Source organism: Myotis myotis, unplaced genomic scaffold, assembly GCF_014108235.1.
Source record: "Myotis myotis isolate mMyoMyo1 unplaced genomic scaffold, mMyoMyo1.p scaffold_m19_p_10, whole genome shotgun sequence".
In the NCBI taxonomy this organism is placed as follows: Eukaryota; Metazoa; Chordata; class Mammalia; order Chiroptera; family Vespertilionidae; genus Myotis; species Myotis myotis.
The window spans coordinates 21907003-21921195 of record NW_023416314.1 but is presented as its reverse complement, the minus strand read 5'-3'; the positions used below and the strand labels follow the sequence as shown (position 1 = coordinate 21921195).

At 39.6% G+C, this 14193-nt stretch overlaps 1 protein-coding gene across 2 annotated transcripts in view; it reads right to left on the bottom strand.

The window, feature by feature from the left end:
* The window catches only part of SESN3 (sestrin 3), a 60210-nt gene that overhangs the window by 13677 nt on the left and 32340 nt on the right, over positions 1-14193 (bottom strand). The window contains exons 2-6 of one of the 2 annotated variants that reach the window (XM_036324638.1): positions 13585-13650; positions 10799-10996; positions 8933-9115; positions 3908-4144; positions 2854-3028 (exon numbers count right to left, since the gene is read on the bottom strand). In XM_036324638.1, the coding sequence (XP_036180531.1) occupies positions 2854-3028; positions 3908-4144; positions 8933-9115; positions 10799-10996; positions 13585-13650 (859 nt within the window). The remainder of the gene's footprint in view (positions 1-2853; positions 3029-3907; positions 4145-8932; positions 9116-10798; positions 10997-13584; positions 13651-14193) is intronic. The other variant, XM_036324639.1, reaches the window with a different exon arrangement.

Here is a 14193-nt window from a genome sequence, read left to right as displayed (position 1 = left end):
TCTGCCCCAAGAAGTAACTATTAATAAAATACAGAAAACGTTATAATGAAACACCTTTCTAACTTGAAAAAAAAAAACACCACACCCAATAAAAGCTAGTTAAGTCTGTTACCAAGCTACAGAATATCACCCCCATATAACACTTTAAATATTTATTTTCATCAAAAAACTTGAAATCTATTGTTAGAATCTCTCCATAGAATCTGGAATGCTTTATCACATTGGTTAAACCAAGAAATTTTTTACTTTTTAATTTTTTTTTTTAAATCAAGAAATTTTGCATAGGACAAAATAAATTTCTATTTTAAAACTTTGCTAACTTTATAAAAATGACTCAATTAGCCAGTGTATGAAGTTATTTTTCTAACTTATCTTTGTGTGACCAGCACATTTAGTACAGGGTATGTTTAAGAGTATGTTTAAGAGTATATAATGAAATGATTTATTTCCTTGAATGATTTACAAATGATACAGCCTCTTCTGTTAAAATCAGAACACAATTTTTTGGCTAGGGTCTAAGACTTGCTAGTCAAAAATTCATTTTAGAAGGTAGTAGTCCTGCTCGAAACTGGGATCCAGGAAAGATTTTCAGTAGTAAAAAATAAAAACAAAAACCTATCTTTTAAACTCTAGTGATCTTAGAGAAGCTCAGAAAGTAATGTCTAAAAGCAAAAAGATATTAGTAACTTTAATAAAATTGTTTACATTTAAAAATATTGGCTTACCTAGAAGGTTAACTCTAGGCTCATTATTACTATTATAATAATTACTTTTTTATTGATTTGAGAGAGAGAGAAAGGGAGGAAGGAAGGATGGGGGTAGGGAGAAGGAGGAGGAGAAAGGGGAGAGAGAGACATCGACGGGTTGACTCACCACCTTTTAGTGTATGAGACTACGCTCCAACCAGCTGAGCCACCCAGCCAGGGCCCTGGGCCCATTATCGTTCGTTGTCCCATTTGTTCTACCTGGATGATTTTTATAATTATTTTGATTTTAACCCCTAATTATATGCTGAAAACTTCCAAAACTTTATCTTGAGCTAAAAGCCCTCTCCTGATCATCACACTACTACTCCAAGTGTGTTTGCAGCCTAGCATTAGTCCCAGTTGGAGCTGTGACAGAAAGTGTGGCCTATCCCGTCCTAGCCCAGACTGACTGCGCTCCAGCCAGATTCCCCAGTGACTCACATGCACAGCAAAGCTTGAGAAGCACTGGGCAGACATCCCTGGACTGAATGTTGTATACACATAGGAACTCCAAATGTCCCAACTAAGGCAGCTTATCTGTTCCTTAAGGTTAGAAAGATCAATCACCATGATAAGACCCTGTCCACCTACCCAGCTCCTTGTCACATTACCTATCTCATGATTTATGTCCTAACAACATGGCCATTTGTTCCTGAAGCAAGCATCCTATTTCCTTACCATCGTGCCTTGGCTCAGGAGTGGATGCTGTTTACACCAACTCCCCTGTCCCCCAGCCACTGCCTGACATCCCTGCACTCAAGATCTAAGACTCAGCTTAGAGCCAAATGGTTGGAGAAAGTCATCCTCTGGGCACCCCTTCTGTCCACACTCCTCCCCCCACTAAGGCTGGGTTCGGGGTCCTCTTCTGGGCTCACAAACCTTCTGCATTCCACTCTGCATTGTCATTACTTCCCTTTCCCACCAGCAATGACAGCTCCCTGGAAGCAGGAACCATGCCTCATGTAGGCTGCAAATCTATCTGCCACAGTGCTGAGAGCATATGGGGGACTCAGTAAATGTTTGTAGAGCGAATATTAAACAAATAACTAAAACACCAGGTTTCCTTTTTTTGGGGGGATTTCATACTGATTAGAAGCTCTGAGAAACTAGTACTTAAAATACTCAATTTTGAGGATAAAAATCTTCATAGAAAAAAAAGGATCATCATGAGAAATAATAAAAGGAATTCTTATTTTTCCTGGTAAAATTTCCGAGAGCTATTGGTTGATGCTATGTTTAAAGTTAACAAATAAGTATGGCCAAATCAATTACTCTCAGAACTTATGAGACTGACTAGTCTTAAGACTAGCCATTTTGAAGCCCCCTTTTAAACCAAAATGGAACTCTATTTAAAAATAAATGCTATGTAGATGGATGACTTTGAAGGATTTATGCTTTCTACTGAGTCTATGCTATTTTAATAACACTTACTACATGGTGTTTAATATCTTTTTTAGTCATAATTAAAAAGTTTCCCTCCTTTTTCAAAGTCTCTTAGAGTATTAGATAAAAATGTATTTTTAAGACTACAGCAAAGAAACCTAGCTTTAAGTATGGAATAAATTCCTCCAAATTTAACCTAAGAAAATAACCCAAATAATATGTTTTTATAAATTCCAAAGATTTCTCCAAAGAAATGCAAATGCAAGTACAATATAATTTTAAACTAACCTGGAAAAGCAGCAGTGTGAGAACAGTCCTCCTACATACTCTCCACCCACACAAAAGGCAGAGATATTTTTAAAAAATTATATCTATTGAAACAGGATTTCACTGATCATGAAAAAAAATTCACAAAAATAGGATGAATTAAATATTTCTATCTAATTTTATAAGCAACTGGTCTGCTTTGAATACATTTTATCCAGGATAGAGTATGAAGTACAAAGTTGGGCGTTCCTCCCACCTGGATCTGAAATATATTCAGAGATGAACCAACATAATAGGGGAAGCAGTAGTGTCAGATATACCATCTATTAACGCAGAGGACGAGAAAGAAATAAAGGGAACATGGTAGCACAACCATTTTTACAAAACCACATGGAAAACACTGAAGGTGGCCTGTCAGGGTTCCAAGAACAACTAAAAGATAGTGAAAAAAAGGCACCTGAATGAGGAAATGAATGAAAAGTATCTCCAGAGACAACGAAAAGACTTTCTTTCGTCTCCTTCTCAAAACGAGTGGTCATTTCTTCCTGAGATGTGTCTCCATCTTCCCTTTCTTCTTGAAGCCTTTTCATTCTTTCCATTAAGGCCTCCAGCTCACTTAGGGAACCTACAATCTGGAGACAGGTAAGACGATGGTGTTATTAATATTAGAAGTGGTTCCAGTAAACATCTCTACCTCCCACAGTCACCTTGTGATGTACAGAGGCATCAGTACTATTACTAAGTTCCTGAGTGGGATTCCCACCAACTCCAAAGAAAATCATATCACAGCTTCAAACATTTTCAGTTATAAAATATACCAGTAGAAAGTTGAGATATATATTTGATCTAGAATTCTAGCATTTGATATATATTAAATCATATTATGGTTTATTTTTTAAAGTGAGGCCACTTCAAATTTCTAATTTTTCTGTCATAAGATGTATTTTCTATTGGTTGGTCCAGCATCTTAAGGACCAAAGATAAACTGTTCTAGGATCTGCTGTTCAAAGGATCTAACATTAAAAGCCTAGGATCACTGGAATGCAGCCTTGTTTTTTAGTCTTTATGATTTGTAATAATATCTATCTGCTGTAAAAGCCTCTTCAAGACAATTCAGAATTTCAGGTACAGGATACATTTTTATAGTAAAAATTATGCTAAAATATGTCAAATATAAATATATTTGGATATATGTATCTTATTTAATCAGAGAATAAATTCTCTGTGGATATTTTTAAAATGTTTTTATTGATTTTTAGAGAGAAAGGAAGGGATAGGGATAGAGTTAGAAACATTGATGAGAGGGAAACAGCATCAACTGGCTGCCTCCTGCATGCCACCTACTGGGAATCGAGCCAACAACCCAGGCATATGTTCTGACTGGGAATTGAACCGGTGACCTCTTGGTTCTTGGCAACACTCAACCACTAAGCAACACCAGTTGGGCCCTCTAGATATTGTTAATTTTAGAAATTACAAAGGCAAAACAATAAGGAGAGGAGAAAACTGACCCCGAAGTTGTTGCCTGTAAGGGATGCATTCTCTATGTTGTTGTCATTAGCGAGGTCACAAACACAGAAATTGTTGACTGATATTAGCCTGAATCCATTGGAGATTTCTGGATCTCTCTCCGGATTGATGCCACTACCAAAAACAAAGCTTGCCAAAGCATGATAATGTGTCAGTAGGACCACAGCATGTACCAGTTCGGGCAGAGACCAATTATTTTCTCCAGTTTTGACAAGTTTCTAAAATGAGAAAGCAAATCAGAGTAAAAATGAAAATCACAGATGTCTACAAAGCAACAGAAAGCATAGAAAAATCTATTAAATTTCATATATGTTCATTTATATGAATAAAACTTAAAATTCTCTTTTAAAAATGTTTCCTATATTAGCAAAGAAGTGGCTCTAGTCAAATAATATTACATTACACTATCAAACCTACCTATGATTTTGTTGTGGCTTCATCTAAATTCATATATATATAGTAGAGGCCCAGTACACGAAATTCGTGTACTCAGGGTGGGGGTGGGGGTGGGGGGTGTCAGCCCAGATTGCGAGAGAGGGCAGGCCAGGCTGAGAGACCCCACCGGTGCACGATCACGGCCGGGGAGGGATGTGAAAGGATAGCCAATATTCATCATTTCAAATTTCTCACCTCATATTCACTTCTTTTTTAATTTATTGTAATGTAATCTGATTTCTTTTTCAAACAAACTCCTGAAGTTATTTTCTATTTCTTTTTAGTCCTTATCCTATTTGATCTCTGTAGAATTTACATTTTCCTCGCTTCCTTCTTGGAATTCATCTCCCTTGACTCCATCTCCCAAGCAGACTCCTCCTTTTTCTACTTGTCTCCACAATGTTGGCTTCTCTATTCTGCCCATGAACTCCTTTTGTGTAATTTCTCCCTGAATGGATCATTCATACTTTCAACCTGACCTTTGCTTATCCTATCTAATAAAAGAGAAACATGGTAATTAGCGTACGACCGCTACCCTTCCCATTGGCTAATCAGGGTGATATGCAAATTAACTGCCAGCCAAGATGGCGGCCGGCAGCCAGGCAGCTGACATGAACAGGGAGGCTTGCTTGCTTCAGTGACGGAGGAAGCCAAGCTTCCCCGCCTGCCTTGCCGGCCTCTCAGCTGCACTCTAAGCAACACTGTAACAAATATAGAAACTAAACAAAACCCCGGGCTTCAGCCAGCAGGACCGCAACATTATTTCAAATACAGAAGGTAAACAAAGGCCAGAAACCTGCTTTCAGCAGCAGAGGTCTCATAGCTGGAGCCGAGCCTCAGAGCTAAAGCTGGTCCAGAATAAAAAAAAAAAAAGGAAAAAAGGACAGGCTGGGAGCTTCAGTCACCCACCAGCCTGAAAACGGCCCTCAGCCCCTCACCCAGGCTGGCCAGGCACCCCAGTGGGGACCCCCACCCTAAAGCGTGTGTGACCAGATGCAAACAGCCATCATCCCCTCACCCAGGCTGGCCAGGCACCCAAGCGGGACCCCCACCCTGATCCAGGACACCCTTCAGGGCAAACCAGCCTGCCCCCACCCGTGCACCAGGCTTCTATCCTATATAGTAAAAGGGTAATATGCCTCCCAGCACCGGGATCAGTGGAGCCGCGAGGCCGCCCAGCACCGGGATCAGCGTGACAGGGTGCGGTGCCCCAACCCCCTGATCGGCCCTGCTCTGTGTGTGACGGGGGGAGCTCCCCAACCCCCTGATCGCCCTGCGGCTCTGTGTGTGACAGGGGGTGGGGCCACAACCTCCCTATCCGCCCTGCTCTGTTCGTGACAGGGGGAGCCCCTCAACCCCCTGATCGGCCCTGCTCTGTGCGTGACAGGGGGGAGCTCCCCAACCCCCTGATCTGCCCTGCTCTGTGCGTGACAGTGGGGAACTCCTCAACCCACTGATCGGCCCTGCTGTGTGTGTGACAGGGTATGGAGCCCCAAACCCCCTGATGGGCCCTGCTCTGTGCGTGATAGGGGGCAGCGCCCCAACCCCCTGATCGGCCCTGCTCTGTGCGTGACAGGGGGTGGCACCGCAACCTCCCTATCGACCCTGCCTTGAGTGTGACAGGGGGCGGTGCCCCAACCCCCTGATCGGCCCTACCCTGAGCGTGACTAGGGGTGGCATCGCAACCTCCCGATCCACCCTGCTCTGTGCATGACAGGGGGCAGTGCCCCAACTCCCCAATCGGCCCTGCTCTGAGCCCGACCAGGGCCTGCACCTAGGGATTGGGCCTGCCCTCTGCCACCCGGGAGCAGGCCTAAGGCAGCAGGTCGTTATCTCCCGAGGGGTCCCAGACTGCAAGAGGGCACAGGCCGGGCTGAGGGACCCCTTCTCCGCCCCCCCGCCCCCCAGTGCACAAATTTTTGTGCACTGGGCCTCTAGTCTATATATAAAAAAGCCTAAGTAACTGTTACAACCAGACGACCAGCCAGTATCTATGATGCGCACTGACCACCAGGGGGCAGATGCTCAATGCAGGAGCAGCCCCCTGGTGGTCAGTGCACTCCCATAGCCAACCTCCCACGGCTGGCCAACCTCCCGCAGTCCCTCCCCAGAGCTGGCCGGCCGATCGGCCTCAATCCCTGGGTAGGCCGAGGGACCCCGCCTGTGCACGAATTTGTGCACCAGGCCTCTAGTCTGTAAATAACTATCCAATTTTATTTCTTCTCTATCCTTTATCTTGAGTTACAGACCTGCAGTTCCTCCAGTAGCTGGGTATCACCACATGGATGCCACAATCTCCTGTTCTCAGGCCTGTGTGTTATCTCCTGCTCAAGCCATTGCCTTTTGCCCAATCAGGAAGGTAGAACCTTAAAATGGTTCTCCTACCCCACTTCCTTTTTCATCCTCACATTCTGCCAGTCACTAAGTCCTGCTTATTCTTCTGCAGAATAACTGTATACTGATCCCTCCTCTTCATCTGCCTATGAATTTAAAAAAGGTAGTGTCTCAGGTGGATTACTGCAACTGTTTTATGACTAGCCTCCCTGCTTCTAGTCTGTACCATCTATAATTTATCTTCTGCATCAACAAATATACTCATATTGCAACTCAGCTCAAAACCTTAATGATTCTTGACTCTCTATCATAGTGATTTCTAAGCTCTTTTGAGCACATATATTTCTATCAGTAACAATTGGAAGCCTACCTCTGATAATACATTTATTTACAAAATATATATTTACAAAATTTTATAGTTATATACATGTACTATAATACTATTATGAAACAAAAATTATAAAAGAATGACATATGAATACACATACACATTTTCTAACATTTTGAAGGACTGTCTTGTGCACTCTGTGAGGTACCATACCTTTCTGAGGGTAAACACAAATTCTTTAACACAGTATTCATTGGGTCATACAATAGGATCCGAATTCTTTCCATCCCCTGTCCCCACTGCACATAACCATTCCTCCACTTCAGTAACCTAAAGCTGCTAAGTACTTTTTCAGCATATCCTAATATTGCACTGGAGGCCCGGTGCACAAAAATTTGTGCACTGGCGGGGGGGTATCCCTCAGCCCGACCTGTGCCCTCTCACAGTCTGGGACCCCTCGGGAGATAACCACCTGCTGGCTTAGGCCCGCTCCACAGGTAGCAGATGGCAGGCCCGATCCCACGGTGCCTGCCCTGCCTCCCCTGGTCTCAGATGGCAGGCCCGGATGGCGGCGGGGCGGGTGGCTGATTGTGTTGCCCTGCCCCACCACCCCGGATGGTGGTGGGCGGGCGGCGGATTGTGCTGTCCTGCCCCACCTGCAATATGCAAATTTAACGGCCATCTTTGTTGGATTAATTTGCATACTCTTCTGATTGGCTGATGGGTGTAGTGAAGGTATGGTCAATTAGCATCTTTGTCTTTTATTAGTGTAGATACTCTGCTCTCAGTCTGGAATGTCCTCTTCTATTCCAAAACTCCCCCTTATTCTTCAAGATGTAGCTCAAATGTGACCTCTTTCATGAAACCTGGGGATCAATTCTCTTTATTTACACATTCATATGCTATTAATGCTGCCATCACTGTCTCTCTTCCTCTAGACTCCAAGCAGGCCCAAGGGCAGTGTCCATCCTTTTAGACCCACCAGTTTCCGACACAAAGTAATTAACATGTGACATAAAAATAATGAGTGACTCCTTTATCTAACGAACATATTGCAAAACCAGAACATAAGCATCAGGACAACACTGTTCTTCAGAGATTCCCAAACAGGTAATTGAAATCTGAGCGTATACAGATTGACAAAAACTAAGTGAGTATAACTGGGCAAATAACTAACAAAAATGTAATCTAGTAATATTTTTTAAAAGGACATCTCAATGCATTAGAAACAGAGATTTTAAATGCCTTAGGCTTGTATTGACAATAACTTAGATGATTGCTCCTATTTAGTAGTTACTATGTGCCCCACACAGTATTAAGAATATTCTATAACCACCTCACCCTGCTGGCCTTTGATGAAAGGTCCTTTTGAAGTACAAGTGCTTAGTCCATCACAACTCTAAATGCCATCACAGGCATTTAAACATTCACACACCAGCTGGCAAATCACTTTATTTGCAAAACCATTCTGTGAGAATCTTAAAATGATTAAATGTTAGAACTTGAAAAGAACTTAGAACTCATGGAATCTAGGCCCTTTATTTTATAGCAGGGGAACTACTGAGGCCCAAAGAAGTTAATTTACTGAAGGTCACAACCTTTTGAGGAGCAGAGGTATCCTATCATGCCTGTGTATTTTCTTTCTTCTGTCCACTGCTTCTCTCATAGCCACTCAAAGCACTTGTGCAAGCTAATTATTGATTACTCAAAGAGAAGCAGTCATTCATACTTATAGTAAACCTACTGACTTCCTAAATTTATTTTTCTACATATATTAATATTTCATTTTTCAAGTTCCTCATATATGCAAGTTTTAAAAATTGAGTCTTAAGCAAAATACCTAACTAGAAAATTACTCAGTTGGAATCATTAGTAAATATCTTTTTTATTTTAAAGAAACATCCAGTACCTGAATGTGCTCTTTCGTGATCAGCCAGGGTCGGTGTGCTAGCAGCTTATTTATTTCATTAAGGTTTTTCAGTCTTTGTGGTACATATTTCAAACCATTCAACCACTCAGCGATACCTCCTGTCTTTAGGAATTCATCCACATGCATGTTTATTAGGTAAGAACACTGATGTCTAGCTGCAGCCTAAAACACAAAGAGTTAGTTGATAAAAAGTCATGGTAGAGTCTTATTCTACTATTTCTAAACAAAAATCTAGATGGAATTAATCATTTTTATAGCCAGTAATTCTTGTCTTACAGAATATTCCTCCTTTTAAAACTTTCATCACAATGAGGCCAGATTCTTGAATCAATACAGGAAGCTGACATTTATATAAGCATATGAATTGTCACACAAAGTCAATTACTTCCTCATCTAGAAGTTGGTGCCAGTCAACTTAAAAACCACTTTCTTATTTTGTGAAGAAAGTACATGTTTGTTTCATTATGGTAAATTACATCAACTGTAGTCTATTTAAAACAATAAAATCTCATTAACTTGTATTCTACCAATTCAGAATGCATTCTAATTTGGGTAATTCTCTTCTCTTATTGCAGCGGTTCTCAACCTGTGGGTCGCGACCCCTTTGGCAGTCCAACGACCCTTTCACAAGGGTCGCCTGAGACCATCCTGCATATCAGATATTTACATTACGATTCATAACAGTAGCAACATTACGGTTATGAAGTAGCAACGAAAATAATTTTATTGTTGGGTCACAACATGAAGAACTGTATTTAAAGGGCCAGAAGGTTGAGAACCACTGTCTTATTGCCTTTGGTATAACTGTGACATTAGTCTTATCTGTGCACACCACTGAGCAGAAACTGAAGATCACTGACCCTTTCCCTCCTATGCAGCCAAAATCAGCCATGATACTGAAAACTAGATAAACCCACACACAGCAAACTATTGCAGCTCCTTTCCTCAGCGCTCCTCAGTAAAACAGTGTTGTTTTATTATTTCTGTTTTCTATATCTTATTTCTTTCTTAGTTTATGACCATTCTAGGTCTGTTTTCATTCAGCCTTACTGTCATCAAAACCTTAAGCTAAAATTATATTCTTAGTCAAGTTCATCATTCAATAAAACACAGAATGCTGCCTTTTGTGTTTGTTTAAAACTTCAGTGAGAGCATAAACAAGATAATCAAAGTAAACCTGGTGAAACCAATCTGCTAAGTCCTGGCCATCTCTGCTAGCTCTGCCAGCCCAGCTGGTCTAAATCTCCAAATATAAAGCACTTGCATCACATTCATTCGTCTTTTTCTCTGGTAATAGTTCAACTGTGGCACTGCTTCTTTCTACCCTTCTCATTCCTGCTGCTTAACACCCCAATTTATAATTCTCTCCTACAAACATTAACTAGTTAACTAGTGCCAAGTACTATACTTAAAAGTATTATCATTCACTTAAGAATTCGTCTCTTCTCCAGAGTCTCCATTGGTGCAGACTGGTACTTTCCTCTTAGCCAAAATAGTAATTATTTTCATGTATAAAATGACTAAATAAAATGTGACAAACTGGTTATATACTAATAATAAAAACAAGATATCAAGAGCAAAAACAAAACCTGTGGAATATTACTTTGGCCCCTACAAGCATCTTTAATCATAAGAGAGTAAGTATAGAAAATGATTTTAGTGAAAATTAAATGAGAAATTTTCAGTACATTAAGTGGTTTAAAGCATTCAGAATGTACCCAAGGGACCTGGTATCCAAAAGGCCACAGCCTTCTTGAGTTCTTAAGTCCTTACAATTATACTTAGTTCTACACACCCACACGCATAATGCTAGAGGGAAGAAGAAAGAAGTGAGTGTAGCGTCACCATTATTGCGATGTAGTGCCTGTGTGGTAGAGGAAGGGGGCCGTCCATGCGCAGCATGTAGAACTGGCTCCGCAGGAAAGACTCCAGGTACTGAGTGTGCAGACTCATGACCTGGGTGATGTTGTCCAGACGACCGGATGTAGAGTATTCTTCCACAAGAAAGTTAGTACGTTCATCCCCTGTGTTTGCTTGAGCAACCTTACAACCAAGAAACCCAAAACAAGATAATTATTGAGAAGTAAACACATCCTTGGTTTACATAAATTATGCCACTATTGAAGCAAATGAATGTTCTTTTGATATTAACAGATGCTGGAATTACACAGTTGCTCATATGGGAAATAGAAGTAAAAAAGAAAGCACCACTCATTTTTGGCTCTGGTACCATCATTTATTAAACAACAAATGTCAAATTATCAAACACTGCACACACAGCTATGAAATCGGAGAAAAGAAGCTTCCATCTGCTTTGCCAGGAACATAAGGCAAATATTTCAGGGCCCACATGCGTGGCCATTGTCACACCAATTTGTGGTGAGGCAAAATAGTGGCATTTGATTATATACATCTATAATTTTATGTCAATAGTCTATGAAGTTATTTAGTCACATTATCTTTAGACAAATATTTTCAGTCTGATCCTTTGTTTTTGTTTTTCAAAATTATAAAGGGGCCTTCTAAAATCCTTTTTAGGGACAAAGGAAAATATGATCATTTATGGGAAAGTGTTAACTGAAAAATTAATAACATGAGAATACTGTCGTTCCTATTTTGAGACTATGATGTTAATTATAAAATCAAGGTAAATTATTAACATGGACATCCTCCATCCTAGTGAATCAATAGAGCTTATTCAAAAATAGGTTTTTTGTATTATAATTTTATACACAATGACAGGTTGGGCATCACACCAAGAATTGGCTTGGAAGGTGTAAAGAGCTTATTAGCACCTTGTAGAAGGTCCCAGCTCTGTGGGAATGAATAGGCATGAGATGCTATTTCTAGTACTGGTTCATTACTTACTGATTTTAGAGTTAGAGTTCTAGACTTAAGAAGAATGTATTCCTTGTATTAAATTCAAGATTAAATTTAAGCTCATGCACCTTGTTATGAGCAGAGCCTGATCTGGAAACAGTTCTCTTAAAGGCCAAACTAACGGTCTTTCCAAAGACCCACACTACTCGAAAGAAACCCTGTTAACTTACAGGGCTGGCTCTACAGTCTCTTCTTAAAATAAGTTATATAAAAGGCACTACTGACAGAAAAATTTAATCCCAAAGGAAATATAGTGTTTGAAAAGTGTAAATTGCAAAGAAATGCTAATTACAATGGTGTAAAAAAGCAATTTCACTTTAGCTCACTAGAAAGCCAAAATATATGTTCATTTACCCATTTCCCCCATTTTGTTAACTATAGGGACCAAGATGATTGTTAAAAATAATAGGATCCTGATAAACTACATATAATTAGAGATAGTATACCAGGTATTTGTTGTTTTTGTTCTGTTTTCCCCAGAAGTTTCTTCTGTTAGACTGATGTCTAACATACATTAACAAATGATTGATATGATGCAATAGATCCTGAAAACAGTGATAGCTTTTGCAGATCAGATTATCTTCAAATATATACTGTGAAAGTGATTCTTTCAGGAAGTCTTTATATGTAACACCTATGCTATATGAGGGAACTAGGTGCTAGCACAGTAGTTTCTTAACGCATGGCCACCTCCTAGGTCAGCTATAGTCACTGAGCCCCTAAAACATTACTGCTATCTTTCATTTAAATTGCAAGGTCACTAAAAAAGTGAAATGAAGGTAAAGGAACTGCTGACTTTGGCAATGACCTAGACTGTCTTATTTGAATTCTACTCATACCTTAAGACAATGCCTGGCACAAAATAGATGCTCTATAAATATTTGTTGACTAATTTCAGAACAATATGGGAATTATGTTGATGCTTTGAGATAAATGGTATCTTTGCAATACATAGTGAATCAGTATATATAACCATATTCAATATGAGTTAATAACCCCTTGAAGCAGAGAAAAACTCCTTTATTAGCGGTTCCCAAACGTTTCTTAACCCACGTGTATCTGAGAGGCATCTAGGAATCTAGAAGGTCCTGCACATTGCTGTGATCCTCATAGAGATGCACACCCACACAACAGGCACAAATCCTGTACTGATTTTAATCTCCTTTGCGTCATTTTACAATCTTTCCTTCTTGCATTCCCCACCTTGACTCCCCACCCTCACCAAAGGTACAGATTTTATCAGAGACTCTGTAGCATTTTGTACAATCAAGACTTAGAAACAAACGAAAAGAATAACTACTAGTGATGTAATACCATGTTTTGTTTAATAACTGGTTTAATAAGGAAACTTAACAGGTTTAGTTGGGAAACTTACTTTTTCATTTCAAAATATCCTTTCTTAACATTTATGTAACCTATAATCAACATGACAGTGGCCATTTTAAAACCTAAAACCTTCAGATTAGTATTAAATTTTATGACTGTTAGCTGCTTTGCTTAGAAAAGTTATATTTGAAATCAAACATGTTAAAATTTGTTTCTAATCTTACTAATAATAATGATTATTTTAGGCAGATTATTACACATACAATATTTTAAGTGAACTTGAAAAGAAAATATCTCCGTAGTTTTATGACATGTAAATAAGAAACAAGCAAAACACGTTTATTTCTATATTAAAAAATGGAGATATTCTTTGATATAATTACTATTTATCAGACTGTCATGTATTTTATGACAAAAAAACTTACTTCCTTCTCTGGAATAAAGGCACTTGGTCCTCTTGTCAAGGGCTGAGACACTCTGATCCTTTTATCCTGTTGTTAAAAGAGAAGTTGTATGTATTAGTGGCGACTTTCTAAGAAAGTTACACTGGTGCATGCTTATTGCTAAAGTACTAAAACAGAATTATGTAAAATCAGTGTTAGATCTCAAATCAACAAAAACCATAGGGCCACTGTATGGCTGAGATAATGGGGCCAGCTCCTCACCAATGCTGCGTGCACAGTAGGCTCCCAAAATGTCACTTCCTCAGCACATTCTACAGCACCACAGACTTTCAGTCCATAGCTGACATGAATGAAAACTATCAGCCTCTATAATAAAAACCTGCCTAACAGGACCTCAAATTGAAAGCTAAAGGAAAGTTTAAATTCAAAGAATTAAATTCCATGCAACTCCCCAAAGCAATGAATGACTTGACCTGTGTGGTTTTTAAAATTAAAATAGGAATAATTATATCAAAGATAAAGTTTTGAGGGTTTAAGTAAGAAAAATGTAAAACTTGGAGAAGTAGAAGTTAATTTAACCAAAGAAATAGGAGAACACAACAATGCTTATTGTGACACTTGCTATTCTAT